The sequence below is a fragment of the Andrena cerasifolii genome, chromosome 1 (genome assembly GCF_050908995.1).
Source record: "Andrena cerasifolii isolate SP2316 chromosome 1, iyAndCera1_principal, whole genome shotgun sequence".
NCBI classification, from domain to species: Eukaryota; Metazoa; Arthropoda; class Insecta; order Hymenoptera; family Andrenidae; genus Andrena; species Andrena cerasifolii.
The window spans coordinates 11,835,537-11,863,258 of NC_135118.1; the positions used below are offsets into that span (position 1 = coordinate 11,835,537).

The 27,722-nt window shown below is 37.1% G+C and overlaps 3 protein-coding genes and 2 long non-coding RNA genes across 13 annotated transcripts; 4 read left to right on the forward strand and 1 right to left on the reverse strand.

Annotated features, from left to right (window-relative positions):
• Nucleotides 1-268: 268 nt before the first annotated feature.
• On the forward strand, nt 269-2,868 carry LOC143369472 (uncharacterized). The gene is made up of 3 exons (XR_013085418.1): nt 269-388; nt 1,213-1,350; nt 1,589-2,868. It is a non-coding gene; the product is annotated as an uncharacterized LOC143369472 (long non-coding RNA).
• Nucleotides 353-18,025, reverse strand: LOC143369363 (uncharacterized). Of its 3 annotated transcripts, XM_076813207.1 has the most exons (7): nt 17,932-18,025; nt 15,649-15,954; nt 9,091-9,375; nt 5,166-5,405; nt 4,415-4,747; nt 2,875-3,105; nt 353-1,358 (listed from the first exon to the last, which is right to left on the reverse strand). In XM_076813207.1, the coding sequence occupies exons 2-7, from the start codon at nt 15,683-15,685 to the stop codon at nt 1,102-1,104; spliced, it is 1,383 nt and encodes a 460-aa protein (XP_076669322.1). In that variant the 5' UTR covers nt 15,686-15,954; nt 17,932-18,025; the 3' UTR covers nt 353-1,101. The 3 variants fall into 3 exon arrangements, with proteins under 3 accessions (XP_076669322.1, XP_076669341.1, XP_076669331.1); XM_076813226.1 differs by lacking the exons at nt 9,091-9,375; nt 17,932-18,025 and having other exon boundaries at nt 15,649-16,723; XM_076813216.1 differs by lacking the exons at nt 15,649-15,954; nt 17,932-18,025 and having other exon boundaries at nt 9,091-9,397.
• Nucleotides 2,996-14,078, forward strand: LOC143369470 (uncharacterized). Of its 3 annotated transcripts, none has more exons than XR_013085415.1 (7): nt 2,996-3,136; nt 4,071-4,267; nt 4,365-4,593; nt 4,656-4,788; nt 5,194-5,395; nt 9,069-9,411; nt 13,461-14,078. It is a non-coding gene; the product is annotated as an uncharacterized LOC143369470 (long non-coding RNA). The 3 variants fall into 3 exon arrangements; XR_013085417.1 differs by lacking the exon at nt 13,461-14,078 and adding an exon at nt 9,492-9,630; XR_013085416.1 differs by lacking the exons at nt 9,069-9,411; nt 13,461-14,078 and adding an exon at nt 8,227-8,956.
• Nucleotides 18,026-18,125: 100 nt separating the features above from the next.
• Nucleotides 18,126-20,414, forward strand: LOC143369377 (beta-1,4-glucuronyltransferase 1). The gene is made up of 4 exons (XM_076813238.1): nt 18,126-18,673; nt 19,179-19,567; nt 19,720-19,921; nt 20,152-20,414. The coding sequence occupies exons 1-4, from the start codon at nt 18,128-18,130 to the stop codon at nt 20,362-20,364; spliced, it is 1,350 nt and encodes a 449-aa protein (XP_076669353.1). The 5' UTR covers nt 18,126-18,127; the 3' UTR covers nt 20,365-20,414.
• Nucleotides 20,415-23,863: 3,449 nt separating this feature from the next.
• Nucleotides 23,864-27,289, forward strand: Schlank (ceramide synthase schlank). 5 transcript variants are annotated; one of them, XM_076813289.1, is made up of 8 exons: nt 23,872-24,153; nt 24,244-24,433; nt 24,547-24,664; nt 25,114-25,226; nt 25,404-25,734; nt 26,082-26,200; nt 26,334-26,478; nt 26,556-27,289. In XM_076813289.1, exons 2-8 carry the CDS (start codon nt 24,255-24,257, stop codon nt 26,679-26,681), a joined length of 1,131 nt encoding a protein of 376 aa, XP_076669404.1. In that variant the 5' UTR covers nt 23,872-24,153; nt 24,244-24,254; the 3' UTR covers nt 26,682-27,289. The 5 variants fall into 5 exon arrangements, with proteins under 5 accessions (XP_076669411.1, XP_076669404.1, XP_076669395.1 ...); XM_076813280.1 differs by having other exon boundaries at nt 23,872-24,131; nt 24,199-24,433; XM_076813288.1 differs by having other exon boundaries at nt 23,872-24,113; nt 24,199-24,433.
• The last annotated feature ends 433 nt before the right edge of the window (nt 27,290-27,722 follow it).

Consider the following 27,722-nt stretch of genomic DNA (forward strand, 5'->3'; position numbering starts at 1 on the left):
CAAAGTTATAGACAATTTTGCGACAAGTTTTTTTTGTAAATGTTCACCGATCCGGAGGTATAGATTCACCTCTGAAGGCAGTGACCACTACTTTTTATACACCCCGGTTTTATACATATAATCATTTAGAAAAAGTATCGTTGTTTTAAAACGATTATGTATCTATGTTATGTTCGTGCGTGAATCTCTGTTTATTTAACCTTTTATCTGGCATTCAGCGTGTTTTTACGTCGATACTACGTTGGAAATTATTGGAAGTATTGTCTATGAGATTTCCCAAGTGTTTACTCTGAAAATAAAATGAGCTTGGAATTGGCGGTTGTGTCTCCACGATTCTTCCTTAACGGACAGTTAACGACTATTGTCCAGCTATCAAGAGTGATAAGACGTATGTACAATGTACATACGTGCGGGATGTGATTCAGTAATGAAAATAACAATTTCTATATTTTTCGTCAAATCTTTATGAAGATACAGTAGGTTTCCCGAGCACTCAGTAAAGGTTCGCGAGTTATTTTCATTACATTTTGGGACTGACCCAAGCGACCGACCCTTTCGGGGACTGAAGTTAAGTGCCCAGCAGGGAGACGCAAATGGGTTAACAACTATACTGATATACGCGCAGAATGAAACATTTTTGAATTTTGAAGACCAATTGCACGTTATACATATGTATATAATTAAAAATTCATTGGCGAAACCTTGCCAAATCATTGGCAATACTGTTATGAAGATGTAATGAAGAATATACAAATTTAAATTTTCATGTGGATTTACTAACGAACTGCTTCCCGATGGTAACAAATACAAATATCTACCGACAGAAACCTTTGTCCGCGAGAGGTCTAACAAAGTCAAAACTTATCGCTACAATATAGGTGCATGCGTACTCAAAGAATTTTCAACTTCGATTTTCTAAAAATTGAAGCCTCGTATTAATAAACCATATTCTATATTTTCGAATTGTACTTGCAAGTAGCATCACTCCATTCTCTGTTGAACCACTCTATGCGGGACAGCCTGTTTAATAAATAGTTGTTCACAAAGCATGTTCTGTGGCCGAAAAAAGATTCAGACAAAAATTCTGATGAAAAAATACGACTAAGCTTCGATTAGTAAGCCGTATTTAAGACCGATGTTGGTCAAGCTTTGCGTAGTTGATACGCGCAGCACAGCAACCGCAGCAGCCGTAAGAGTGACTGCACCTTCCAGGTAAAGACCGTACAATATTCTCACGTGACCGACTATTGTCGAGAGACCACCAGCAGCCGTGAAATCCAGAGGAAATAGAACGCTCGCTGCAATCGGCATGGATCTGGCTACTCCGAAACACAGAATTCCCATCAGATAGTAAGTGCCTACAATGGAAAATAATACATTCATTTTTAATTATCTCCATGCTCATAACTATATGTCTAATGTGTACATCGTTACAGTCTTCACAATTTTTAAATATAGAAAAATATTCTCGTGTAAATGAGCGGTAAATTAAAATAACAAAAATTCTGAATATACTCCTTTTTTATTACAAGATCATGGTTAATTAAAATATTTGATATGACAATCGTACACTTTTCTGATATTATAGCGCAGGGCTAGGAAACTCTCCGCCGGGAACTGCACGAGCTCCACGCTCGTAATCAGTCAGCCGGTTCTCCACTATCTGTAATATCAGCTATGTAGGAGCGAAAGCTCCGTGCAGCCGGTGCAGCTCGCGAGCTGCCGGTATAACCTCCATTCCATATAAGAGTAGACCTACGGCCCTACCGATTTGCGACCGATCTGCGCAGCTCCCACGAATCTGACACACGCGTTTGGTCGTAGCAATTTTCCTACCGGTTTCCTACCAACCAACAGTATACATATCCCTGCGCGAAACGAGTCTACTGTAAAGTGGAATGGAGTATAGAGCGTAGGAGCCAAATTACGGCTCAGCGGAGCAGGAAAGGAGGGAAACGAGCCGCCGGCTCCTCAGCCCCTGTTATAGGGAATATCAAAACAAATAATACTTTTATTTATATTTGAATAAAAAAGGAGTATGGTTAATATAGTTATAAGGAAATATTCGAGTAACATGCATCCTTCTGCGTCAACGCATTCCAAACTATCATATCTGTTCCGATTCATCGTTCCTCAAGATTAGGAGTATTTTCGGTAATTATTTACAAAAAGGCAGTCCTCACCGATTTCGATGACCTTGGAATATGTTGTCGGGGCGCAATTAATAAAGGTATTACTAAACACGGTTAATCAGTTAAGTTTTATTACAGATGAAATTCTCGAAATCGTAGCCCTCAAAGTCGAATTGTTACTGCGACGAAAGAATACTTGCTTTTGGCTGATGCACAACTAAGCTAATGTTCATAAAAATTTTTGCCAACCACTTCGCGCGTGATCCTTATTTGGTAACGCAATTATTGCGCTACCTCTTTTTCGATTTTGTCATGAGTTTCGGTTCATTCTATGCACAAATGAATTTTCTATGCGTGCAAGAAATAAGTACGTGCTTTAAAAGTTTTTCATAGTGCAATCATCGGCGTCCGGAGGGGATGCAAAAGGGGCAGTTCCCCCCGTGGCTTTTGAAAAAAAATTGCTTAATTTTCAAAGCTGATCTTTATTAAGTTTATACTAAAAAAGGGAATATTTTTAAATTTCGATTTTAAATATTTAATTAAATTGGCATTACAAAATGTATTAAAAAGCAAGAAAGGTATAGTTTCCTTTACCATCATTCCAAAGTTGCACCCCCCCCCTCCCCCCCCTGGAAAAAATTCTCCGGACACCCTTCAGTGCAAGGAAGATTAAGTTCGTGTAAAACAAAGTTGTGAGAAGTAATATATCTTAATGTAACTGTTCACGTGGTTTAATAATTACCTAGACAAACAAACGGCACTATTTTCACCCATTTGGGTACTGGGACCAAATGTCTTACTTCTGCTTGAGCGTATTCAACACCTTTTCTGGAGATAGCGTACCTCTGCAACCGTAATGCTAATAGGAGTCCAAGATTCATGATCAGAAGGAAATGTGCAGGTATACCAATCGCCGCAAAAATAACGGTTATTGTTCGACCAACTGTGGTGCGAGGAACTGGAGCACCAAAACCTGCGGATGAAATAAATAAATGTAAACGAAGGTACTGCGAGATAAAAAGTTTTAAAAATAATCTGCTGAAGCGTTCTCGTGTACGTTACGATAAGTTTATTTAACTATGAGAGAATAATTTGTAGTTGTAACATAATCATTGATACTTTCAATATTTCTATTCAATCGAAGAGAGAAATTTTCTACCCTATGGTAATCAGTAAAGAAATACTTCTGTCTACATAGTAAAATGATTTCTACACAAAGTGAAGGATGATCGATTGAAAGCAATGTGTTTAGCCTTAACGACCCCGGGGAAACTGGTTTAGGATAGGAACCGTTGATCTTACTAAAATTTTGCAAAAATCATAATTACTTATTTAGAAGACGAAAATTAAACAGTTACTTGATAAGTTTCAATTAAAAAATCGCAAGGTCGAAGTAGTCACTTTCTTTAGAAGAAAGCTAACAATAAGTAATTATTTACTTTAGCTTTTCATCACCGATTTCGATGACCATGAAATATGTTCTCGGGGGCATGATTCTGAATAATTTTTTCCTATGTGTACATCTTACCGCCGCTCGGCTTTGGTTTTCGATATATTCATAAAAAGTATTTTGGTATTTATTCGGAATCAAGTACCCCTATGTTGATAGTTTTTGTGGTATCGGTATAGTTATAGAACTGGATTTGGGGGGGGGGGGGGGTAGGCGCCAGCTACGCGTGTGCAATTAAAAAAAACTTGTAAAAAATTAATTTTTAAAATTTTTATATTTGCTGTCCACACTACGTACTTACGCATATTAGCGCGCCCCTCTGACAGGGGAGGCATTCCTCCTCCCTGAATCTAGTTCCATACCTATACCGATGTCTCGTGACATACTTACTGACAACGAGCGTTAATAATACCTACAATCCCGCGACTCTATGCCGTTTGTAAACATCCACAGACGAGATATTTCATGAATCTGTTCTGTATTTGCAGTTACGTCTAACCAATCTAGCAGCTCTAATCCAAAACTAACTCAAATCATAAAATCAAGGCGAGAAATTTAAAAAATATTTTTCCGAATATCTCGGGAACTAAGGGCCCAGCGGTAACATGTATAGGAGGAAGTTCTGCAGAACGTAAAGTTTTGCAGCATATTTAAATTTCATCAAAATCGGCAATGAAAACCTAAGGTAAGTAATTACCGAAAGCTGTAGGTATTGTTTACGGGGAAACTTTTGTATACCCATAACTTTTACTCGTGAATGCATCGTTTAAATTTATTTGAAGATTAATCTATGGATCGTACGCAACGGAGAAAAGAAATTAATTCGAATTACCTAGAGTGGTAAGAACTGAAAGGGAGAAGAGAATGCAACCAGAAAATGTCCAAAGCTGCCCACTATTTCCACTTTCACCATACCCAGCGCTTACAGCCATCAATAAAACTTCCTCGTGCTTTGTTACATACTGCTGTACCTTGTTACTCCAAAGCGGCTCTAGATCTTCGTCTTTTTCTGTACGCAACTGTCTCAACTCTGTCGCTAAGCCTACCCCTAAACTCCTCTGCATACTTTTCAGTTTGACAACTTGTTCACGCTCGCGTGGTCCTTCGATAGCAAAGAACGCAACGGCGCCGAGAATAGCCCAAATTGTGAGCAGCCACGATAACCCTGCAACGCATAAATCGAATTGAGCAAAAAATTATTCCCAGGTATAGAATCGTTTTTTTACGCGTCAACTTATGAAATAATTAAGAATCATTAGCTTATGTTGTTTTTTATCAGAAGTGGTAGAAATTCATTTAATCTTTCTAGGACAGGGGTGTCGAACTAGCGGCTCGCGAGCCGCAGTGGCTCCTTCCCCTCTTCGCCTGCTCCGTAGAGCCGTAGGAGAACGGCCCCCCACCACACCTGCTTCATTCTGACGAATTTCTCCTCCGGGTGCCGCGCTCTCTCCCTGCCGGATTGGTGGGGGAACCAGCTGACCCCGGGGCCTGACTCGTGCGGCTCTCGGAGTGGGGAAGTTCGACACCCCTACCCTAACATATTGTCAGTTATGAAGGAACAGAAGGTATCAAATTATTTTTACCGAATAAAGAGAGTGATAATCTTCCTAGGAACCTGATGTGCTTCCATATTTTGGACGATTTCTTCCCATCCATTGATTTGTTATTGTCTTCGTCAATAATATCCTTAACGGATGGTAAAACCCTCAATCGCAACGGCAGTCCAACGATAGTTTGAATGGCTACTGACTTTAATGAGTTTTCGAGATCCACTGACGCTTTATACTGCGAAGAAATCTCTTCGGAAACTGTGGTAGGTGAATCTATAAGCAATATTAAATTGAATAATTGTCGCCATCCTGTCTTCGCTATATGTAGGGGTAGGTCTGGGGCGGTAGTAACACTTTGACTTCGGACTACGACTACGCAAGAACTATTACATTTAAAACGAAAGCTATCATACGAAAATGTTACTCGCTTATCTGGCATTATTGAATCACAGCAATTTCGCTGTATCTCAAATAATATCCAGGTTATTAATAAAAAAATGAGAAGCAGAGAGAGGGTTATAACCGCCCCTGACCCCGGATCGGTTGTAACACTGCATGGGGTCGATTGCAACACAACTTTAACTAAATAATTTATTTAATCCTTTTCTTTATTTAATTCCTTTTCTTTGTATTCGGTTCTAATCTTTTGTCTTCCTTTCCTTTTCTCCGCTATTTGAAACCGTTCGTGGAGGAGCTTCATGAAATGGTTGTACAGATTCTGGGCTAAATCCTTCAGGTGGATTTATTTGTTCGCTTCTGGCTGATAGAGTTTCATTGGTTAAATCTGAACGACACGTTGATGGTATAAAGTCTTCCGACGCACTATTCGGTTCTGTTGCGGTACAATCGACCCGGGTGCCGATGTTACAATCCTCCCCGACCATGCTTTTGAACTTAGATTACAAGTTTTGACTAACGGCACGCTTAAAAATGCTAAGTAACGATCAGTATTGCTTTAAAAGAGGTCAGATTAAAGATTAAAAAAAAGAAAAAGCGCATACTTGCAGAGGGAGTATTTATATTAAAATTTTAAATGAGCGAGAAAAAATTACTTTAGGGTATCGAAAAGTTATTTTGCCCACTGCACATGCCTATTATGTATATCTACTGCTAGAACATGGATATATGTATTCTAAATGTCGTTTTTCATCATATGCAAATATATCCAAAATTTCTGTTAATATCTATTATATTTTTTTTAGATATTTAACGTGTTATGTACATTCGCCCCCACGTTACTACCGCCCTGGTCTACCCCAATTCTAAAATGTACACCACGATGTTCCTTAAACGTTAATTTAACATTTTAACATTTATTCGAAATAACTCTTCTCTGTAAAAGAATACGCATTTCATTCTTCAGGAGAGAATAATCTGTAACTAACATTACAAAAAAGTTAAGTGTATAGGGTATTTCGCAGTGAGTAGTATAACGGGGGAGGTGATTCTATATGCAAAAGAAAGCCGAAAATGTAGAATAATTTTGTTTTAATTGGGCCTTATTTTTCGTCAAGATCGACGTTGAAACGTCGCTGGATACGTTCATTTTGTTGAGAACTGACAGGGTGTGGTGGAATTGTAGATGAATGAGGCTTTGTGCAAAAATGAGTCGAAACTGGAGAGTAACTATTTTTTCGAACAAGGTTTCGATTGCGAGAAAATTAATTTCCAAAATGTATTCGATTCTCAGGATTTTAATTGAGCGTGCACGTCCTTGACAGATTTTAAAAATCCATGTTCTCGAAAATGGAGCAACGTTTAAAGAAAAGTTCTGCTATAATTTCGACTTGGGTACACACTTTTGTACAAGGATTTATTTCATCTGCAATTGGTGTACGTGTATAGGGTAAATCCGGGTGACATGGCCCGCCTGGAGAGATGCCCCATCTTTCAGACTCTAGTAAGAGCGTGTTCTAGGGCAGAACAACCCCTTCAGTACAAGCGAACAAAGTTGAGTGAATAACCTTGTTTTTTTTCTGCATATAAATGCTGAAAAAGGTAACTGGAGTAATTTTCCTTTGATATTTTAGTTAACAAGATAGTAGAGGTATTGAGGAACAATGTTGCGAAAGTATTTGAGCACAATGGCACTTCCCTTCAAAGCTTATTTATAAATAAAATAATATCCTTAATATTATATATTAGAATAAATAATATCACTATCAGCTTTAATAGCCATTTTGTGTTAGGTCTGTCAATTACCCCGGACTTGCCCTATACCTGAAGAGTTCTAAAACCCAATTTCCTTAATACGTCCCATGCCCCGTGGGTCACCGCGGTGATATTTTATCGCTAACAATAAGTATGTAACTAGGGTGGCCCTTATTTTCACCCTGCGATTTCTTTTGCTCTCACCCCCTAATATGGTCCCATTTCATACAAAAATAGTCCCTGAAAAAGATTATTACAATCGGACGACAGGAAAGGGTGGTCGACCAATCCTTAAAGTTTAGAATTCATCAATAGTTTGAATTTGAAGAATTTCTCCAAAATGGTAAGCCCTATCGAAATTTTGTTCAAATAATATTAAAAGAGCATACAATTTTCTACAATTACTGTATATATAATTTTCTCGTGCTTCCAACCATTTTTTAGATAATAGCGTTTGAATACAGAGAGGTCCGCACTTCGCGCGTGCATGTGTTGAAAGCGAGGGTTTTCATAAAAAAAATTGATTGAATTATGTATGTGTCTATAATCACCTCTTTCCTGGTGACACTACTTATTGCGGGTCACCCTGTATTTTTAATTCCAACTCTATCGTGTACAAATATTCTCGCAAACAAAGGAACAGAGATGACTTTTTTTCGTATTAATTACATTCCAGTTGGAAAATCTGCTAGAGGTGCAAACAATTGCGAACATTTCTTTTAATTACAATTTAGCTACTATTCGCCGTATTCTTTGTTAAGTTCACCTCTTGAGCCAGCATAACCGCGTTATTGATTGTTTTGAACGCGCTGTTACGTCGCAAATATTATTTTATATGTGCACGAGTATACCCCCAACGATTCATAACTTTAATCATATTGATTGGAGATACTATTTGAAAGAGCAAATATATATATATATATTTTCAAATTTCTTTTCGCAGCAGAGGCATTTATAGTGGAGATATCAAGTAGAAAAAGATGAAATTCCCGAAATGATTTTCATTGTGAGAAATCATTGTTATTACATCAACGAGTGTTGTTAATGGACAGGGATTTTTTGTGTTCGAAAATTGACCGATCATAAATGTAATAAAAACAGCAAAGTTATGAAAAAGGGTCAGAACTTAAAGAATATATAATTCGCAGTTCATTTCATAAAAAATGTTTCGCTAACATATGTAGGTAGAAAAATTAAACCAACTTGTAATAAAATAAGGAATTAAATCCAAGAATCAGCTTTATTGCCTTGATACCGTATGTCATTAAGGTACTGAATGTTTACAAATAATGTACACTAACGAGGCTTGCCCATTACACTGCAACTGATTTAATTTTTATAAAAAGAAAAGTCCATTCGTACATAGAAAAAAGTGACATTTTTTATCTCATTTATAATACTGCTATTATTCCTAATACTTATTTATAGAACCGGTGAAAACCCCAAAAGATTGAAATTGAAAATATACAAATGATTTTTACATACGAATAGTTCTCAAAGTTAAAGCAGTTCGCGCGATAGCTATAGTCGCAAATGAAACCGAATGATTATTAAGAAATTAAAAAGAAAAATTATATTTGACGTTCATCTTAATTTATTCGAAACCTTGGGTTTTTGCCTCCTCCTTATTCTCTATATTACGGTTTAGAAAGTGATTGAACATCGTTTGCTCTTGCTTCACCCTTCAAATAAAACCCAGCCTTTTAGGACTTTTGCAGATTTCTCAGAAACTATTATAATTCCTAAATAAAGAAAACTTCTATAGCGTGCTACATATTTTAATAGAAATAGGTGGCAATACTCGTACCGATGGCGTAAACTACATCGTCATCGTCTTCGCCCTCATCGTTGCGCCGTCGTTCCGTCATTCTTATACGGAACTCAGTGACGCAATGTTGGATCTGATCCCTTTGCTTCGGGTACACCAAGTTCTTACGAGCGGAACGTTGTATTCTGCGAATTCCGAACGTCTGGCGCGCTTTCGGCAGAACATATCGTTTCCGAACAGCTGTGGATAACGGAACATGCGTGAACTTCGCAAAGTCTACCACATCACTAAAAGCCGTCGCTGCACCCTCGCGAGTCGGTGGCGCTGGAAAAAGGGGCACGTCCATCGAGGAAGGTCAAGGTGACTGTGACTATAAATTACAACGCGAACACGTCCAGTAATTTTCCTCTTATCCTGTTAACACTCTTGTTTTTTATTAGAAATCCTATGTAACGAAGATATTATTGGCTCATCTCGTAAGCGATGCGGTTGTTTCGAATACCGTGGAATATATTCATAAAGTAACATCGAATGCAATGCACACGTGCCTATATCTGAACTCCAGAGCCGGAATGTATTAAGGGACTCGACTTCTTTTTTTTTATTTTTAAAAATTACATTTTACATGTTTCCGAAAGAGTAAAAAATTTCACCCGCGAAACATGTAAAATGTAGCTTTTTAAAGGAAGTGGACTTTAATATGAAAAGTGCATATTTAATATGGATAATAGTGTAAATGGAAGCTTTTACCTCTACCGCAGAAGATATTATTATATTTTTTTAGGTGAAATAAGGGGTGGAATTATTCGTTAGTAACTGTTGTGCCGCGATCAAATAATAAGGGTAAAAGAAATTATTTTAGGGGAAGACAATGAACTTTGATCACGCGAAGCGTGGTTCCTTTCTGCCCGGCTATCGCGGGATCGTGCCTCGCAAAGGGAATGGTTAGAATAATTATAATGCTTCAATTGGAACATTGTAAGTCGTCCACCGTGCTTACTGGATATTATCTCGACAAATCTTGAAGCTTATCGCTAAAAGAAAATGGAAATATGGAAAATAATTGAACGAGAAATGTAAAGTGAGAAAAGTCTTTAATATAAAACGAACAGAGTTTGATAAAAGCAGCTAGAAAAACATGGTGGAGAGACGGGGAAAGGATTTCGGTGCACTAGTGGCTTGTATGAATTACTGTATTTTTTAGTAATTAGAAGAAAGTTATTTGTTAAACTTAGCTTTTACTATGTTTCGATAAAGCTGCATTACTTATGAGATGACAATACACATGACTTTGTGTTATATATACAGGGTGAGTCATATAATTCGTCCACCCCGAATAACTTCTGAAGTATGAGATTTAAAAAAGCAATGAATTTTCTATAAGAAAGTATCAAGCTTTATTTGTCCTGAACTTAATAGGTAATTGTAACAATAATTGTATGGAAGCCAGTGGGCATACTTCCACCACCTACTGTACCTAATTGTAAGGTAAGTAGTGAGACCATGAATAACGTTTTAGCAAGTATCTCGTTAATTATTAGTCCTAGGACAAATAAAGCTTAATACTTTCTTATAGAAAATTCACTGGGCTTTTAAATTTCGATACAAAAAGGTATGCAGTCCGTTTAAAAAATTCAAGGTCATCCTAATATTCCGGAAATAAATAGATTATTTAAAAAAAATACCCTACTGTAACGTGCAATTTTTGTGTAAAATACAGTTCTGTAAAATACATACTTTAGAAGTTATTCTGGGTGGACAAGTTACGTTACTCATCCTGCACATCGATTGCTTAGTGCATAAATATTGTACGTCCACTTTTTGTGAAATTTGAGTTTTTATGCGGAAAAAATATTTCCTGACTGTTTCTTTATGTTGTATAAAAATAATATTTTTCTGCGTCGTATATCTCTGAATCTTATGTACCTTTGTATGCTTAAACCTGCTTTTCTGGAAAACGCTAAAAGTAGACATAGGTGGGTACAATATTTGTGCGCCAAGCTATCGATATGCACAGACACGTGTAACAAGTGTACATATAGGGTGTTTATAAAAATGTGGGACGTTTTTCAGGATCGGTTCTACTCACCAGATTAATAAAAAAAAAAAAAATGGTATGTGCATACGTTCAATAATGCATAGTTTTGCAGGTACGAGCATTTTTATATTTCGTAAAACAAGCGCCCGAAACGTCTATTAACGTGGCATTTAACGAAGCTCAGCTGTGTTTCCGCGGATCGATATATTGATTACCATTTCGTCGTTGTTTTGTTAAAGGCGGGAAGGAAAGGAAATGAATCAAAACATGGTATGTACATTACGCCAACTGACGCACGCGCCTGTTAGCCGGTTGCCCTTTAATCCCTTTAAAAATTTAATTTCCGCTCCCGCTCGGTGTTTTACGGAATATGAAAGTGCTTATAACTGCAAAACTAAGCATTATCGCACATAAGCGTGTACTAACGTTTTTTATTATTTTGGTGAGCAGAACCGATCCTGAAAAATATCCCACATTTTTATAAACACCCCGTATAAAATAAAAAAGCTTGTAATGTTGTACAGGCAACCGCCGTATAACGCTGTGGATATATTCCTAACACTGACATGTTAAGCGAAATCATGTTATACGGGACTAACAATGAGAACTAATTATTGAAAAAAAAACAGTGTTAGGTTCCAAGGATTAACGAACATACATTATTTTGCTTTCATAACTGTCAAAGATGTGATTATTAAAAAGTAGTATTTATGTCTGACTTCGCCAGGCACTACTATCTTATGCATATAACAAAACGCCTAAGGCAAATACAATTTTTGTTGGAAGTTACCATCATAACAGGGGCCCTTCTCTTTTCTCAACCCCGGCTTGGGACCGGTTAAAGCAGAGTTATGTCCGAATGGCATTTAAAAAAAAACTAATGTCATATCAGTGTTTAGCAGCATTAAAAACCAACCCCCCTGGAAACAATTTTCCAACTTTCGATTACTTTTCTGGTGCTTACAGTAGGTAAGGAGACTTACCAAAACTTAGTTTTCAGCAGTGCTTAAAACCCTCAGGGTCCATAAGATAAGCATAATACCTGTTTTAGGCCACAGGTACTATTCATTTTCGAATGTTCCAGGTTTCGGAATTTTTAAGGCACCTTTGGGTGCCCAGGAAACTTCATGCTGAATTTGAACCTTACTGGTGATCGAGAAGTGCAAAACAAAGTCTCTGGACAGATTTTGCTAACAAGGGAATAGACACAAAAGCGCCTTATTATAGAGAATATAGAGGGTAGTTACGTAATGTGGGGACATTTTTTCTTCTTCATCGTTGTTGCACAATCAAAAAAATCGTTTTCTGTATTGTGAAATATCTTCATCTTCTGAATTTTCTCCTGCAACATCTAGATTACTATGTCTTACATTTTTCAAAAAATCTGTTATTCTTATTTTGTTGTTTTATCTCGCCAGATTTTCATAAATTTAAATAGTACAAGACTGAACATTTCTGAAGTTCTCTTTTGGATTTTGCGCTTCTTTCAGTGGAAGAATCCGTTTTCAGAAAATGCAATTTCTGTTGCTCGGCTATGTTTATGCCTTCGTGTGTACTTTTTCAGGGTGAAACTCTGAATTTTACAATTTTCCAACCGTGTTAGCGCGAAGCTGTATTATACGGGGGTTGCCTGTAGTTTTATTGCTATAGCTCTTTGGCATTGTTCCTTAATGTGAAATTACATTTAAAAAAAAAGTGAAAAATTGTTGAGTCAAGAATAAACAAAATTGTAAAGAAACTTATTATTAAAGACATACCTCACTATCAATGTTTCATTCTTTATGAATCTAGATCCAATGATTAACGACTCATCAGCTTCTGGATATTATTAAGTAAGGTTTACACTCAAAAGTGTCAAATTATGTTATGTTTGACAGTACTTTATTATTAATAACTTTTCATGTCATGATACTTTTATAATCCAGTGTGGAGAGCCGGTCTACCTGAAAAATATCAGGGACTAATTTCACACCTGCAATTTCACGCTTTACTGAGTTGTATGGATTTCGGCGTTCCGGAATAGAGGACCGGAAAGAAAACGATAGCACTAGCCATTAAGAAGTGAAAAATATCAAGTTCCGTATTTCTCATCGGATCTTTACGAAAGTGGCATCAATCGATTCCTTGTTTTTTCCCCGATGGAAACGATACCAAACTCGACACAAATCGGACTATAATTAACGAAATTACATATAAAATTAATATGCAGAATTTAAAACCAACTTCGGTAAAAATAGTCCGATTCACATGGAATTTGGTGTCTTTTAATCCGGCGAGTGCCAGGAATCCATTGGTGTCAAATTCGCATCGATACGCGGAAAAATAAAGAATTTGACATTTTTTACTTATCCTTATTTTTTTTTGGTTTCAGTGTCCTGGAGATAAGCGTCGCGCCCGAGGTGTCTCAAGACTTAAATCGATAAAAAATGGTGGTAGCGGTGATTCAGTTTGAATGCACGCTGTGTAAACAATAACAGAACCATATGAATAAGCTATTTAGGTGTAATATTATAATGTATTCGATACTTACTCGTTTCAATAGTTTAAAACTCAGTGTCTCTGGAATGATTAATTTCCGGACATATGTTTAATGAGACTTTCTTGTTTCTTTCACTGGCAATGAGTTCGCAGTTGCACCCATTCTTATGAAACACTCAGCATTATCAACGTGAAGAAAATACAAATATCTTTTTATTTCGCGTTATTTCTTACTGTTTTCAAAATTCTTTATAGTATTTGTAATATCCTCAATTTATGTGTATGTCAAATATGCGTAATTTGAACTCCTAAAAATTTTAAAACCCTTCTTTGCTGGAACGAAATTGCAATCCTCACTGTTGATACTGATTGTTGTCCATTCCACTTTTTATACAAATAAATAAAGTCGATGATTTCATTTTATATCAATATGTGTTTCACGTTAGAATATTAGTTTCGCCTCAGTGCGATTGTAGAACATATTACTATATTTTTTTCTGTTATTCTTTCAGCCTGCCAATTATACAACACGGTGCAATTAGCCAATTTTATAGTTCCGACTTGTGAACATATAATACAGATTTTAAACAAAACGACGATACTCTGGAATAGCCTGATTGTTTCATAATTATAATATTGGTCGAGCCAAATAATTAAATTCCTTCTCTAATTATCCTGATCAGTATTTGCAAATCGAGTTTAAAATTAGTCGTGAAAATGACTGTTTCTTACTATTTACAGGAAGTCATTAAATACGATTTATTACCTGTAGATTACTATTTGGCAGGTATTCAGTCAATAAAAATAAAAATCGTATAAATATATGAGATTGAAATTTAATTATCTACATTTTCAAATTTTATTTTTTCAAAATTAATGTACACTTCTTATGGGCGTGTGGCATGTTGGCAACGTGCTTTTGTACAAAGAAAAACTGTAATCCAACTTCTACTGCAGCATGTCTGACGGATATCCGTCGAAGCAAATTCAGGAACTTCGGATGTAGGTCAAACGTAGCCCATTTAATATGTTATGCGCTCCGTTAGGATTACAGGCAGCTTGCAATTAGTGCATGATGAACCGAATTAATGATAATGAACCAATATTTAAACGCGGTTTCAACGAGTTTGTAACTTGCCAAATAAATACAAATCTTCTGTACAATTAGAAATTTCCAAAGGAAATCAGCGTAGCGCTACCCGAAGCATTTTATAATTTATTCATAACGTTTGTTGGAGCCTATAGATACGCAGGCGCACACGCGAAGCATAGAAGAACGTGCACAGAATCGATGAAGAAGAACAGAAGATTGCGAACACGTACAATCTATAAGGTCCGAAATTCATTTTGGGGATATAAAATGCAAAATTATTACAACGACGTTGGCATTCGCGTGTGTACTGTTCTATTCTGTAGCCGTTTATATATCGTCTACATATATTTAATTTAAGCAAACTTATTTTATTTACTTTACACGTAAAATTATTTAGAATATCAAAGCACGCGATGTTTCTACGAGCCCTCCATTTGTTTAATGATGTGATTCAATTAGATGCAAATTGAAAAGTTGCATTTCATTTTTAAGACTAGGAGAAATAATGACTGGTCTCTTTAGTTTGTTGGTTTCACCTTCGTGGGGATACTACAACCTCTAATTGTAAATATATCAAAAAGAATACTCGAGCGATAAGACAAGGAAGTACATACATAGATAAGGTTTCCCTCAAAGGTCAACGGCAATATCTACTTACATATCTGCATCTCTCTCTCTCTCTCTCTCTCTCTCTCTCTCTCTCTCTCTCTCTCTCTCTCTCTCTCTCTCTCTCTACATATCTCTCTCTCTCTCTCTCTCTCTCTACATATCTCTCTCTCTCTCTCTCTCTCTCTCTACATATCTCTCTCTCTCTCTACATCTCTCTCTCTCTCTCTCTCTCTCTCTCTACACACACACACACACACACACACATATATATATATATAGAGGGGGAGAGAGAGAGAGAGAGAGAGAGAGAGAGAGAGAGAGAGAGAGAGAGAGAGAGAGAGAGAATATACTGTTTTACAAAGTATACATATATACATACTGTCATCGAACTGGACATTGTACTCGGACAGAATCATATATTTCACAAGTCGAAAGATAACATTTATTTGTTGCCATAATCTTAAACCCAATTCACACTGGACAGAACAGTAATAAAAATGATTTGCGCGGCAGAGAACCGTGTTAAATGGTATCGCTTCAACGAAACAGAATTGCGAAGGAGGCAGTGTAGCTCTGCGAGCAATTTGGAAGCAACTGGCTGCCGTAGAATTGAAATTTAATGGATTTGGCGCTTTGCGTGCCACGACGAAAGGTGTGGAGGTACGATCGGCTTCCCATCGGTCCACTAAAATTAGAACAGAACCTTGGGATCAATCACGGTGGCTTTAAGCGTCATTCATACATTTTATCGTAGATTATAATTCTATTACTATCTTCGAGCAAACATACAGTGTCGCGTTAGGTACCAGTGGCATTGACTCGCTATCATAGAAGCACGGTCGTTTTTAAGACGGCTTTGCGCTGTGCGGGCACGCATATGTACAAATCCTGGACTATTAGCCGCTAAGCTACTTTTATAAGAGAACATTGAAATATCGAAGTTGTCGGATCAAGTTCATTTTTTCTCTTACGATTTAGAGTGTATATTTTAATGGTGGGAATGGAAGAGTCGATGCGACAACGCATCAGACCTTCGTAATATTTTTGGAATATTTGCAATGTAACAAGGGGACACACGCGCAGGCTTTGACGAGACCCTTGCAGATTTGCAGGGTATTAAAAGATATTTTACACGCATTTTTGTTATCGGCAATCGTCCACGTTGAAGGGCTGAGAACAGCCCCTAAAGTTGGGGGTGGGAAACATATTTTCTGAAATTTTCTAAAAAAACTGGGCAAGGGGCTGGATTCAACTTTAAAAAACACAAAAAAATTATTAAAACTTTTTAAAAAAGGTCTATATAAGTCTAATAATTCTCGAGATACGTATTCCAGATTAAAATATGCTTCCTACCCCCAACTTTCGGGGCTAATCGAACATGTTAAGCCTAACGAAATCTACATGCGAATGTTTATAAACATTTCCTCATATAATCAATGGAAAACCAAAAACACAGAGGCATTTGTTTAAATGTTTTTGAATGAATGTTTGCAAACACGTTTTATACAATTTATATTCTGTATACATAATAATAATAATATAAATAAAACTAATTGGAATTAAATCAATGAAATGAATAGTTACTGAGTTTGATTTTATTTTGAAAACCATTTAGGGGAGAGTGGAGTAAAACATCATTCGACATTAACCCTTCCTGGTCACAGGGGGTGTATCGCAACCCAGGAAATTTTCTTGAGAAGTATATGCCTTTGCCAATATTTCTGTAAACTTTTAGACCTTAACATTAAAACGTAAAAATTTGGCGAATTTTAACAAAAAAAATCGCGTCTTTCCACAATTATTTTTTCCAACAAATTACATCGTTTCAGGATTTACATTTCTGGAAAAAGACTATTAGAGTGTAATCTCTATTAATCTCTATTAGATTGTATCAGTATTACGAATGTAAAATGATCACTGAAAAGTTAAAGGATTCAAAAATACGAAAATGCTAACTCAAAAATGACGCTGGGGTGCAGCTGACCCCGTGTAACCAGTTTGAGATTATAAGACGGTGTGCCTACGAAGGGTTAAAGAAGGGAGTGAAAGGGTCGACCCTTGTGTTACAGCAGATGCTCGAAGTGGTGTTCGTTCGCATCGATTATTACAGCATGTGCTATAATCAATCCGGAAGCGATATCAATTCAACACCTTTACTTCGTTATTTAATATCGAATGCCCCTGTACTGTAGGTCGTTGAAACTGTCTAAACATCCGCTACTCTACGAGGGATAAAAAAGTACAGCATGCCTGAAATCTCCAAAAATACTCCACCCATCAAACAATTATTACTGGCACGTTATGGTTAAAAAAAATTCATATATCTAAAAATAACGGAGATCTTCAGATGAACACAGTTGGTGGAACACCCTGTATACCCAGCAATGCTATTTCTCGTAAACAGTTTCTACAGTAACGCTTCTCATACCAACACTTTTACCTTTTTCATCGACTAAAAATATTTCTTTCCAAGTAGATAATATTATTAATTATACATTTGATTCATTAAACAGATCCTTACGAACTGTCGCTAAAATACAGACTTCAAAAGCTTTACGGTGTTATTGTATAATAAAGAAATTTATTTATTTATTTTTAATTCACCCTATCTCGTTAAATGGGCAAAGAAATTTTGCCGGAATCTTTACGGTTAAACATATACGTTTCCGCGAGTTGTCCTAGAACTCGACACGCCTGCGCCGCATCGATCCGTAATTGGCGGTCCCGGCTTTCCAGCTAAAACAGCAGTATGGAAGCACTGGTTCAATGAATCTATCGCGCTCGTAATATGGAAAATCGTTCCCTTGGCCAGAATCATCGAGACACCAAGGAAAGCGTTCTGTGGAGAGGAGAGAGCGATGCGCTGGTCTGGTCGAAGGCTCCTGCTCTGGCTGGGCATAGTACTCCTTTTCGTTTTGATAGGACGGCTGCTGGCCAGTGGCGGACCTCGCCCACAGATTCAAGTAATCGGTAACGACGACACCCTAACGCCAAAGGGCTATTCTAGTCCGCAGCAGGACGAGCAGGCCGGAGCACCGCCGTTTGTAGCAGGCACGTACATGGCGGATCTACAAGCCAGGAACAGAAGTTCCTGCAGATGGTACCATGGCCTACCGGATGTTATTTCCTATCCGGCGTCCAAAGTCACCTGGAGCCCGGAAACCGGTGAGAAGAGCCCCTACAGAGTCCTACCGTTTGTATTGCGCGGAACCGAGGAGAGGAACAAGTTGCCCCAGGTGACACTCTGCACCCACGCGACTGCAGACCATGCCTATGGAATTGTGGAATTGGTCAGGAGATGGGAGGGCCCGTTGAGTCTGGCTATTTTTACACCTGGCTTCGATGCTGGTACCGCCGTTACTCTCCTCGATCGGGCCTGTCGATGCGAACCCGAAATGTACAAGGTTTCCCCATGCACTCCCTGTCAGAGCGGGTCGCTAGAAGCATGATTAAACTCAAACGCTGTCTTAGCGATGTCCCCGATCACGACTCACCGATTCTTAGCTCGCCCTAAGAAACGGCTGTCGCGATTGCGGCTGTTAAGGACGTCCTACGACAGTGTCTTAAACATGTATGAGATTCGACACCTTTTTTTAATCGAAAAAATATCAGGCGCATATAAAATCACACAACTGTTTTTCTTTTTCTTTATCACTACAATCACAGGCACATAGTCGGCTTTGTTAGAGAGTATAAGGACACCGAATTCAAATCGGCCTTTTTAAGTTGATAACAATTCGATAAAGTAGTACGAAACGAATCGAACCACGTAGCTTCAGCTTTTACGATGCTTGTAAAGTATTTCTAAGTAGACATAGATATAATACAATAAATACATTGCAAAGTAGTAATCGCGTACGATGGAGATTGACTCTAGTCATGGAGATCTAAAGGGCCATAATTTCGTAGGTCTCTGTTCATCTGGTATTTCCAGCGGGTCTTCCGCCCGCTTTGAAAGAAGTTACTCGAACTCAAGGTGATTGTGCCGCATCTGACCTTCAAAGGGGTGAATCAGAAACGGAGAGAAAGCAGAGGGGTATGCCTTACCCTATTAATGTGGCCAGAAACGTGGCCAGAATGCAGGCAAACACAACTCGTGTTTTAGTAACGGACATTGAACTTTTACCTAGTAACAAACTGGCATCTAGTTTCATGGAGATGGCCCGTGGCAAACCACCGAAAACTGGGGTAGTGTTTGTGGTGCCAGTGTTTGAAATAAAGTCGAACCAACGGCCGCCTTCGACCAAAAGAGAACTACTCTTAGCGACGAAAGCTGGTGTGGCCGTATATTTTCATAGGTTTGTACGAGCGAACGCAGCATTGCATACAAACGTAGGATTATTTCTGGATCCTGTAGAAATTCTGTGAATGATTACATGCGTACAGAGAAGACGTTACATTAGATAAGAAACTACGAATACTTACAAGGTACAATGCTCTTATTTTATAGATTCCTTTGCTCGCATTGCCAAAGATTTCCTGGTCTCACTAGGTGGATGATTAGCCCAGACCCAGGCAAAGTCAGATCGCTCATTATTACCAGAAGAGAATATCCTCATCATCGATGGGAGCCCGTTTTCATCGGAATACGCGATGACCCGTTTTATACGGAGGACATGTCTTGGGAAGGCAAGCAAGACAAAATGAGTCAGGTATACTGTACACATTTATCGATAAATTCGAAACAAGAAATAATGCAAAAGATTTCACGAAACATTCACTTCCCCTATTTTCAGAATTCTAATTTTAATCTGGTAATCGTTAATATAGAGGAAACTTTACTTCGAATAATGTTTTTCTTATAAATGTCTGAGGACATCTGCAAATATCGACGGTACATTATCTTGTACATTAATAATTATTTATTTATGTTTTTTTTTAGATGTTCCACATGTGTCTCCTGAAGTATCGATTAGTTATACTTGACGGTGCCTTTTTAGTTCATACGCCAGGTATTAAACGGAAAACAATAAAAGTTGATACGGTGAAGCAAGAATTTTTTAAACTTCATGAAAGAAGAAATGCTCGAATCTATCAACGCGTAATTAAACGCTTGTTGAAACAATACCCTGCTAATCGTAAATGCGCACACTGATGTTCAATGATGATATAAATCAGCGTTTAATAAAAATTGCTTTAATACAAGATACCATGAAGATTTTTAATAACCAACACTTAATTGTTACCACACTGTTCTATATAATGTTATTACTTTTAGAATATATATATGCGTATGCATATTCATCGTAGTATACAATTATATAAATTGATCGCTATAAGAATTTATAATACAATATCGAACGTATTCTAACACATAGGACACGAATTTCAGGCACACGTTTATTTTGCAATACAGTAGTACACCTACTCGCATCAGTATTTATGTTGACATAAGAATATTTTTGCAACTTATTGTTTTGTTTATCACAATCTTTGCATACTGATGAGTCATCAGTAATGAGCAAATCGGAAACCTTGTTATTATTGGAAGGGAAATTAACGGGTGCAAAATATACCTACTAAAGTACTTACAGAAGCCCACTTCTCTTCGATTCAAAACCTCAGAGAAGATAAGAGGCATGTTTCAACATGATAACGATCCTAAGTATACATCGGAGATAGGAAACCGATTTTTTAAGGAAAACTATACTCTGTGCCTCTGATGCCTTGGCAACCTCGAAGTCTGGAACTTAATCTAATCGAGCATTTGTGGATAAATATACGACGAGGATAATATTCGAAAGCGGTTTTTACAACTGCGTTAAAACGCCAGTGAGGTGACATTTCTACAACTATGTTAAAAACAATTAATATGTAATATCGCTGTTCACCTATTGGGAGTAATAAAAGCAAAGGATTATCAAACCTCTTATTAGTTTTATACTCATACCGTGTCATTTGTAGATAAAAGTTTGTAGCATCGACTTAATTTTTTTTATGTAAGTAAATTATAAAATGTTCATTAATTTCGTTACTATCGAGAAAGATAATTTAATTATTTATATAACCGTTAATAGAAAGGACTACTAAACGCATTTATGCTGAAAGCTGCAGTCATACTTGTTTTTGTTAGAGTTTCTCTTCTACATATTTGGCAAAATGCTGTATAAACTACGTCGTCAAAGTCATTAATGTATTTTTAAATGGAACTGTTCATTTTCGTTCTATGCGTGTTAACGTACAGCACGTAATATGGCAGACAGATTGCTACAATATTGAAATATTGCAGACACCATTGCAATGTTTCTGGAATATTGTGAAATTATTACCATGCAATGGAATGTTGATGTTGCGTTAAAAAAATATAGTGGCAACATTGCAGCAATGTACTGAAGCAACTATGACTTCAACAAATATGTATGTACCTACATCAGGTATGTCCGGAAAGAAGCAAAAGACCTCCTTAGGTTCTGGGACTCCGGTAACGACCTGAACTGTTATTTTGCTAACCGTTGCGTGGGTTTGGGAGAATTGCAAGAGCGTGTGTGCGTCGTACGCGTGAGGCCCACCTAATTGTGGTACTAGGCAGCATGGACGCACGCACAGTCTTGCAGGAGTCTCCCACAACGCATGCTGTGGTTAGCAACGCAAGAGTTCAGCGCTCGGTTGTTACCCGGGTCCCAGAACCTAAGGAGGTATTTTGCTCTTTACCGGGCAATCCTGATGTACAGTGTGTTTTTAAACCGACTTCAAAAAAGAGGAGGTTATAGATTCGACCCGTATGTATTTTTTTTTATGTTTGTCCGCGCGTAACTCACAAGGGGAGGACACCATGTGGTAGACACCGGTCCAAGCGGCTCCGTGCGCACCTCTGCGCTAGAATATCTCGAAGGCCGTTGAAGATATGAACAATTTGTTATTCTGAAAATTGTGTCCCATGGAGGGAGACATTATGTTGTATAAAAAGCTTTTTCGTACATGAAATTGTAGATGACATTTGAAGATCAATTTAATTTTTTTAAATGGAATATTATAATCCCATTATAGGTTCTTCATTTGAGGACCGTATTGGGCCTGCGTTTACCCCATGGGCCACTGATCCATTGCCGATTTCGTACTGGGCATTAGAAAAGGGGCTCATGCGGCAAATGCAAGCCCAACACTGCCCTGGAATGAAGGCCATGAGGCCTTCATTTACCGCCCCATCCTGCTAGAGTATCGCTTACATCCCTCGGTTTTTCCTCAGGTGCCTACCCGAGGTCCCTCGGACTAGATGAGATTTTACTAGTGGCTTCTGCTATTCAAAACCGCAAAATTTCGAATCTTGAGCCTATTTTTCGAGGTGATTTCATCTAATTTCAAAGTTAAAAATGGTATCAATCGAGTCGGCTTGCGAGATCTTTCCGCTGGTGTGTAGCAAGCGCTGTACGCTCGTAGGTCAGTAATCCCGTCTGGGACTTAACATTGTCCTTTAAGGGGTGATTCCAGACACCAAAATAAGATGAAAATCCAGAATAACGATATTGCGGCTGAGGCTTCGTTTGTTAGTTATAAGCGTTTAAAGATATGCCCGACAGCAGGCAATTCGCGTGCAGCGGTGCACGCGGGGCAACACAGGCGAGGGGTCGAATCGTACTGGGTCACTCACCTCAGAGAAGCTGCGACGAAATTTTCGACAATCGGCATGGCCACACGATTCTGCGAGACGTAATCCAAAATTAAAGGTTATTGTTGAATTACACCTGACTACCTACTTAGCTTCGCCGATAGTAATTTATTTCAACCAGCATCGACAAATCGTGAAGTAGACAATCATGAGTTATCAGATTCAATTGTCGGAGTACGTGTGAATCTGATTATTTTTACGTATTCAGTGCGGGTAAATGTGTGTTCTTTTATACACTTTTTTCAAACGTTTTAGTGCAAGAGATCTGGTAACTATTTTCGTTATTTTTTTGGGGGTGGTGTAATTTTGTGTGATTTCTGCGCGTGTATGTGTCGATAGCGTAATGAAACTCCAGTGGATATAATGGAAGTAATGGATTTTAGCGAGTAGGCAGGTGTGGTGTAATGCAACGATACCTTTTAATAATGGATGAAGTGATAAAGAAGAACAGGTAAATTCCGTCGTAATTTCTCTGAGATGAGTGACCCCGTGCAATAGTAGCTTTGACCACCACTGCACAGTCCCTCGCGTGACTTGTCACGCGTGCACCGCTGCACGCGAATTGCCTGCTGTCGGGCATATCTTTAAACGCTTATAACTAACAAACAAAGCCTCAACCGGATTATCGACATTCTTAATTTCCGTCTTATTTTGCTGTCCAGATCCCCCCGTTAAATTTATTCCCACGTGTAGCTGAACACCCTGTATATATAATTGACCTGAAATAAAATTGTGCGAATAATATTTTTTTTAACTCAATAGTAATAATTGTATAAGTAAAATTCAACCAATTTATAAGAGAATTATTATTAGTAATCGGAAAATTAAATTAGTAATCGAAGCATGATCTGTGAGAATTTACGTTATTATAAATACCTGATGTTATATTCTTTTGTTGGACAAGTTTGGCCAATGTTCAAGCCATATTCACAAACCTAACATATGAGGATTAAAGGCGGGGTTATCCATACAACATTCGTTATCGGAATAATTACACACGCTCCTAGCCTGCGTTTATAACGGGTGGTTGTGTAACTAAATTACATGTTAGTAAATGTATCACCAACAATTAGACTTGAACAAGAACTAAGAAAAACATCAATGCCAAGTTATTTCTTGTGGGAATAGGCTTGAAAAGAAGACTAGGATTAATAATCAAGGAAAAAGTTGAACGTCGTACATCAAGACTACGGGCTACGGGCGCAGTCTTCGAGCGGTGGCGTATGTAGAACGGGAAGGTAGCCGACAGCCGAAGTGTACGTTAGAAAGGCGGTTTCAGTAAATAGGTATCCATTTAACTGTCCCAGTTTAATTATCTTTCAGTGAGAATTAATGGACTCGTGATATAAGGTGAATAACTAGTTGCAGGAGCTTGGACGATGAATGTGTTAAAGAATGTGTCATCGGCTTTTTGGTCGACGGATGTTTGGTTACCGTCTAATATAACATGGGACGATATCAAACCAAATTCCGAAAACAAATATGCGGATTATCACCATTTAATTTATCCTTTACCCATGGCATTTACTCTTCTGTTAATGAGATATGCCCTCGAGAGGTAATAAAACTTCCATTCTCTATTATATCCCTCCCGTGTTAACACTGTTAAAAAAATCGTCTAATTTCATTTAGACTAAGGTTATTCCATATTCATTGATAACTGTTCTATAGGTATTGCTTCGGTCCGTTTGGAAAGTCTCTTGGTATAAAAAATACAAGAATAAAAAAGGCAACGCCAAATGTTACATTGGAGAAAGCCTATGTTAGTCGGAAGATTAAACATAAACAGGTAACTCTACGTCCTCAGTATATTATCCAAATTTTACCATAACAAATATACCGCCCCTGCGTTGTATTCAATTTATTCCTCTTGGTATGTTTATCTGTTAACATAATAAAAGCCAATTGCGATAATTGACTCATTACAATATCACTTTCCATACATAAGCATTAATGAATGTTTTATTTTAACACCGAGTTAGTTTGCATAAACGAATAATACTAATTCGTACATACTTGATAAACAATTTTACAAACGACGTATTTGTATAAAATTAATGTAATTCTTAATTACAAATAGTAACTAACAGTATTATATTGCGCGCAACAGGGGTTTCTTGAACTAGAAACTACGTGTTTCATATTTAGTTATTGGAATAGATTTGTGTAAGCCAAGTCACGGTAAACTGAGAAATTCAGTGTTTGGGATTGTTCTGTAATGTTTCGATATATTTTAAGATTCTTGCGCTGGCAAAACAATTAGATTGGTCCGAACGACAAGTAGAAAGATGGCTACGATTAAGGCGTACTCAGGATAAGCCATCGACGCTTACAAAATTTTGTGAGAACAGGTTAGTTTATTCATTACAGTACATATGACTTCATTTATAGAATTGAATTTTTCGGATTCACTCGATGAGAAGTGCAATTGAATATTGTCAAATAAATATAACATTACGATGTACGCCATATAAATGTAAACTGAAGTAACCTACTCTTCTTTAAGATGCTAAGTTCTTTTGTTACAGCTGGAGATGTTTATATTATACATATTCATTCCTTTACGGTCTTATTATTTTGTGGAACAAGCCATGGTTATGGGATATAAATCATTGCTATTACAATTATCCGTATCATCCAGTTTCGAACGACGTATGGTGGTACTACATGATATCCATGGCGTTTTACTGGTCCCTATGTTTCTCCCAATTTTTCGATGTGAAAAGAAAAGATTTCTGGCAGATGTTTATCCATCATATAGCTGCTATTGTATTAATGTGTTTCTCATGGGTTGGTAATTTGACGAGAATTGGTTCGTTAGTGTTATTAGTGCACGACTGTGCAGACATTTTCCTAGAAGTAAGTATAAGTATGCGAGCACGTGAATGAATACAGTAAATCCTCGTTACCAGCCTGTTCCTACAATGCGTTAGGACCCCGACGACTATCCCCACCATTTCTTGGAATGCTTCAACGAGAATGAGAAAACCTAATGAGCGAGCGAGAGGAAATGAAAGAGTCAACAGCAACTTCGTGTCAACTGTTTCGTTTTCTCTTGCTCCCTCATTCGGTTTTCTCACTCGGGCCATTGGCCACGTGGAATAGTGTCCACAACACCTTAGGAGCCCACGTTCGTCGGGCTGGTAACGAGGATTTACTGTATATGGAGTTTTAAGAATGCTGATATTAATACATGCATATTTTAGGCTGCAAAGATGGCTAAGTATGCGAATTACCAAAAATTATGTGATTGTATATTTGTTATTTTCACCGTACTATGGATTATCACACGTATTGGTGTTTATCCATTTTGGATAATTTACAGGTACGAATTTTGAATATTAATCGTACGCTATAATTAGAGTAGTACATACTAAAATAAACTAATGTACTATAGTGTAATTAGGAATTGATCTGAAATCTTTGACATATTAATTGTGTTGGATTGTGTTTTGCAGCACATCAATACAAGCACCTAAGATAGTGCCGATGTTCCCAGCTTATTATATTTTTAATTCTCTATTAATCTTATTACTATTTCTGCATATGCTTTGGACATATTTAATCCTCAAAATTGCGTACAATGCTTTTTATGCCGGTCAAGTAAGTTACATCGTAAACTTCTTTCTAAATGTAGTCGTGAAATCTCTTTGACTATATTTACATGTAAAATTTTTCAGATGGAGGGTGACATTCGAAGCAGTAGTAGCGAAGATACTTCAGATGCCTCCATGGATAGCACTACTTTAAATAATTCTAATGCTAATTACGTTACCAAACAAAATTCGAGACAAAAAGTCCACTAACAAATAACTTTTTAGGAGAAAGTTACTGTAACTGTAATAAGGCAAGAATTCAAATATTTAGCCGGGCGCTAATTTATTTCAGCAAATCTAATAAACTCTTGCATTTATCGTAGAATGATAATTAAAAACCTTAACTTTGATGAAGTTATAGCCAGGTCAGTGACCTCTGGAATATTTAGTTTCTTTATCACTATTAATATTTTCTAAAGCAATTTAGCGCTTTTATACAATATGTGGGAGTCACGCATTTTTCAGATATAAAATGTTCATTCATTACCGTTAGTATTATTAAGTACGAAAAAAAAATCGAACACTGAAACTTGAATTACTCTTCTTATTAGTTGTATCATTTATTTATATGTATTTTATTTAAAAACTTAGAGAATCGTATCTCTTTTTTTTAAGTGAATTTTGATTATTTAGTCACATAAACGATGGACCAAAGTTTCAAATGTTCAATGTCTGTACTTTATCTGCCTTCCTGAGGTCTATTAATTCATTATACTTAATTATTTATTTTCTTTACTCTACTACACTTTACGTTACGAATGTCAAATGGTGTCTGAACATTTGTGAATAAGAAAACTAATAATAATATTTCCAACAAATCTAATTCTTTCTTAATTAATCTCCCCTACTACACTTTTCTCTGTTACAATTTTTTGGGAGAATTTAATTTGCTTCAGTTTTGTACTATCAGAACAGTTCCTTGCATTAAGATAAATGTCCTTGTCATTAATGCTGGAGAGTATGTATTGCAGTTTAGTTTACGAAAAATAAATCTTTATAAAAAAAATATATGAAGATAATGTCTTTCCCTTGTATAACAAAATTAAAGCTTCCTGTAAATTGTAAAATATAAATGAAATAAGATATCGCTTACAAGCATGGGAATATGTATACTACGTACAAGCACAGAAGTAGTAAATTGTTTTTCGCAAATAAGATTTAAAAAAAAATGATATAGTTTCATACTTCAATAAACCATTGCGAATTTCTAATTTTTGCATAAAATGTAAGAATCTATATGTAAAATAAAAT

Bases quoted from the DNA above. Each gene is read 5' to 3' on its own strand.
- LOC143369377 (XM_076813238.1), top strand. From the start codon at position 18,128: ATGCGCTGGTCTGGTCGAAGGCTCCTGCTCTGGCTGGGCATAGTACTC. The intron at 19,568-19,719 runs GTTTGTACGAGC...CTTATTTTATAG, and splicing joins GTGGCCGTATATTTTCATAG to ATTCCTTTGCTCGCATTGCC. The intron at 19,922-20,151 runs GTATACTGTACA...GTTTTTTTTTAG, and splicing joins AGCAAGACAAAATGAGTCAG to ATGTTCCACATGTGTCTCCT.
- Schlank (XM_076813289.1), top strand. From the start codon at position 24,255: ATGAATGTGTTAAAGAATGTGTCATCGGCTTTTTGGTCGACGGATGTT. The intron at 25,735-26,081 runs GTAAGTATAAGT...TGCATATTTTAG, and splicing joins GTGCAGACATTTTCCTAGAA to GCTGCAAAGATGGCTAAGTA. The intron at 26,201-26,333 runs GTACGAATTTTG...TGTGTTTTGCAG, and splicing joins CCATTTTGGATAATTTACAG to CACATCAATACAAGCACCTA.
- LOC143369363 (XM_076813207.1), bottom strand. From the start codon at position 15,685: ATGATTCTGTCCGAGTACAATGTCCAGTTCGATGACA. The intron at 5,406-9,090 runs GTACGAGTATTG...TATTGCTTATAG, and splicing joins CGATGTAGTTTACGCCATCG to ATTCACCTACCACAGTTTCC. The intron at 3,106-4,414 runs GTAATTCGAATT...TTTCATCCGCAG, and splicing joins TTCAGTTCTTACCACTCTAG to GTTTTGGTGCTCCAGTTCCT.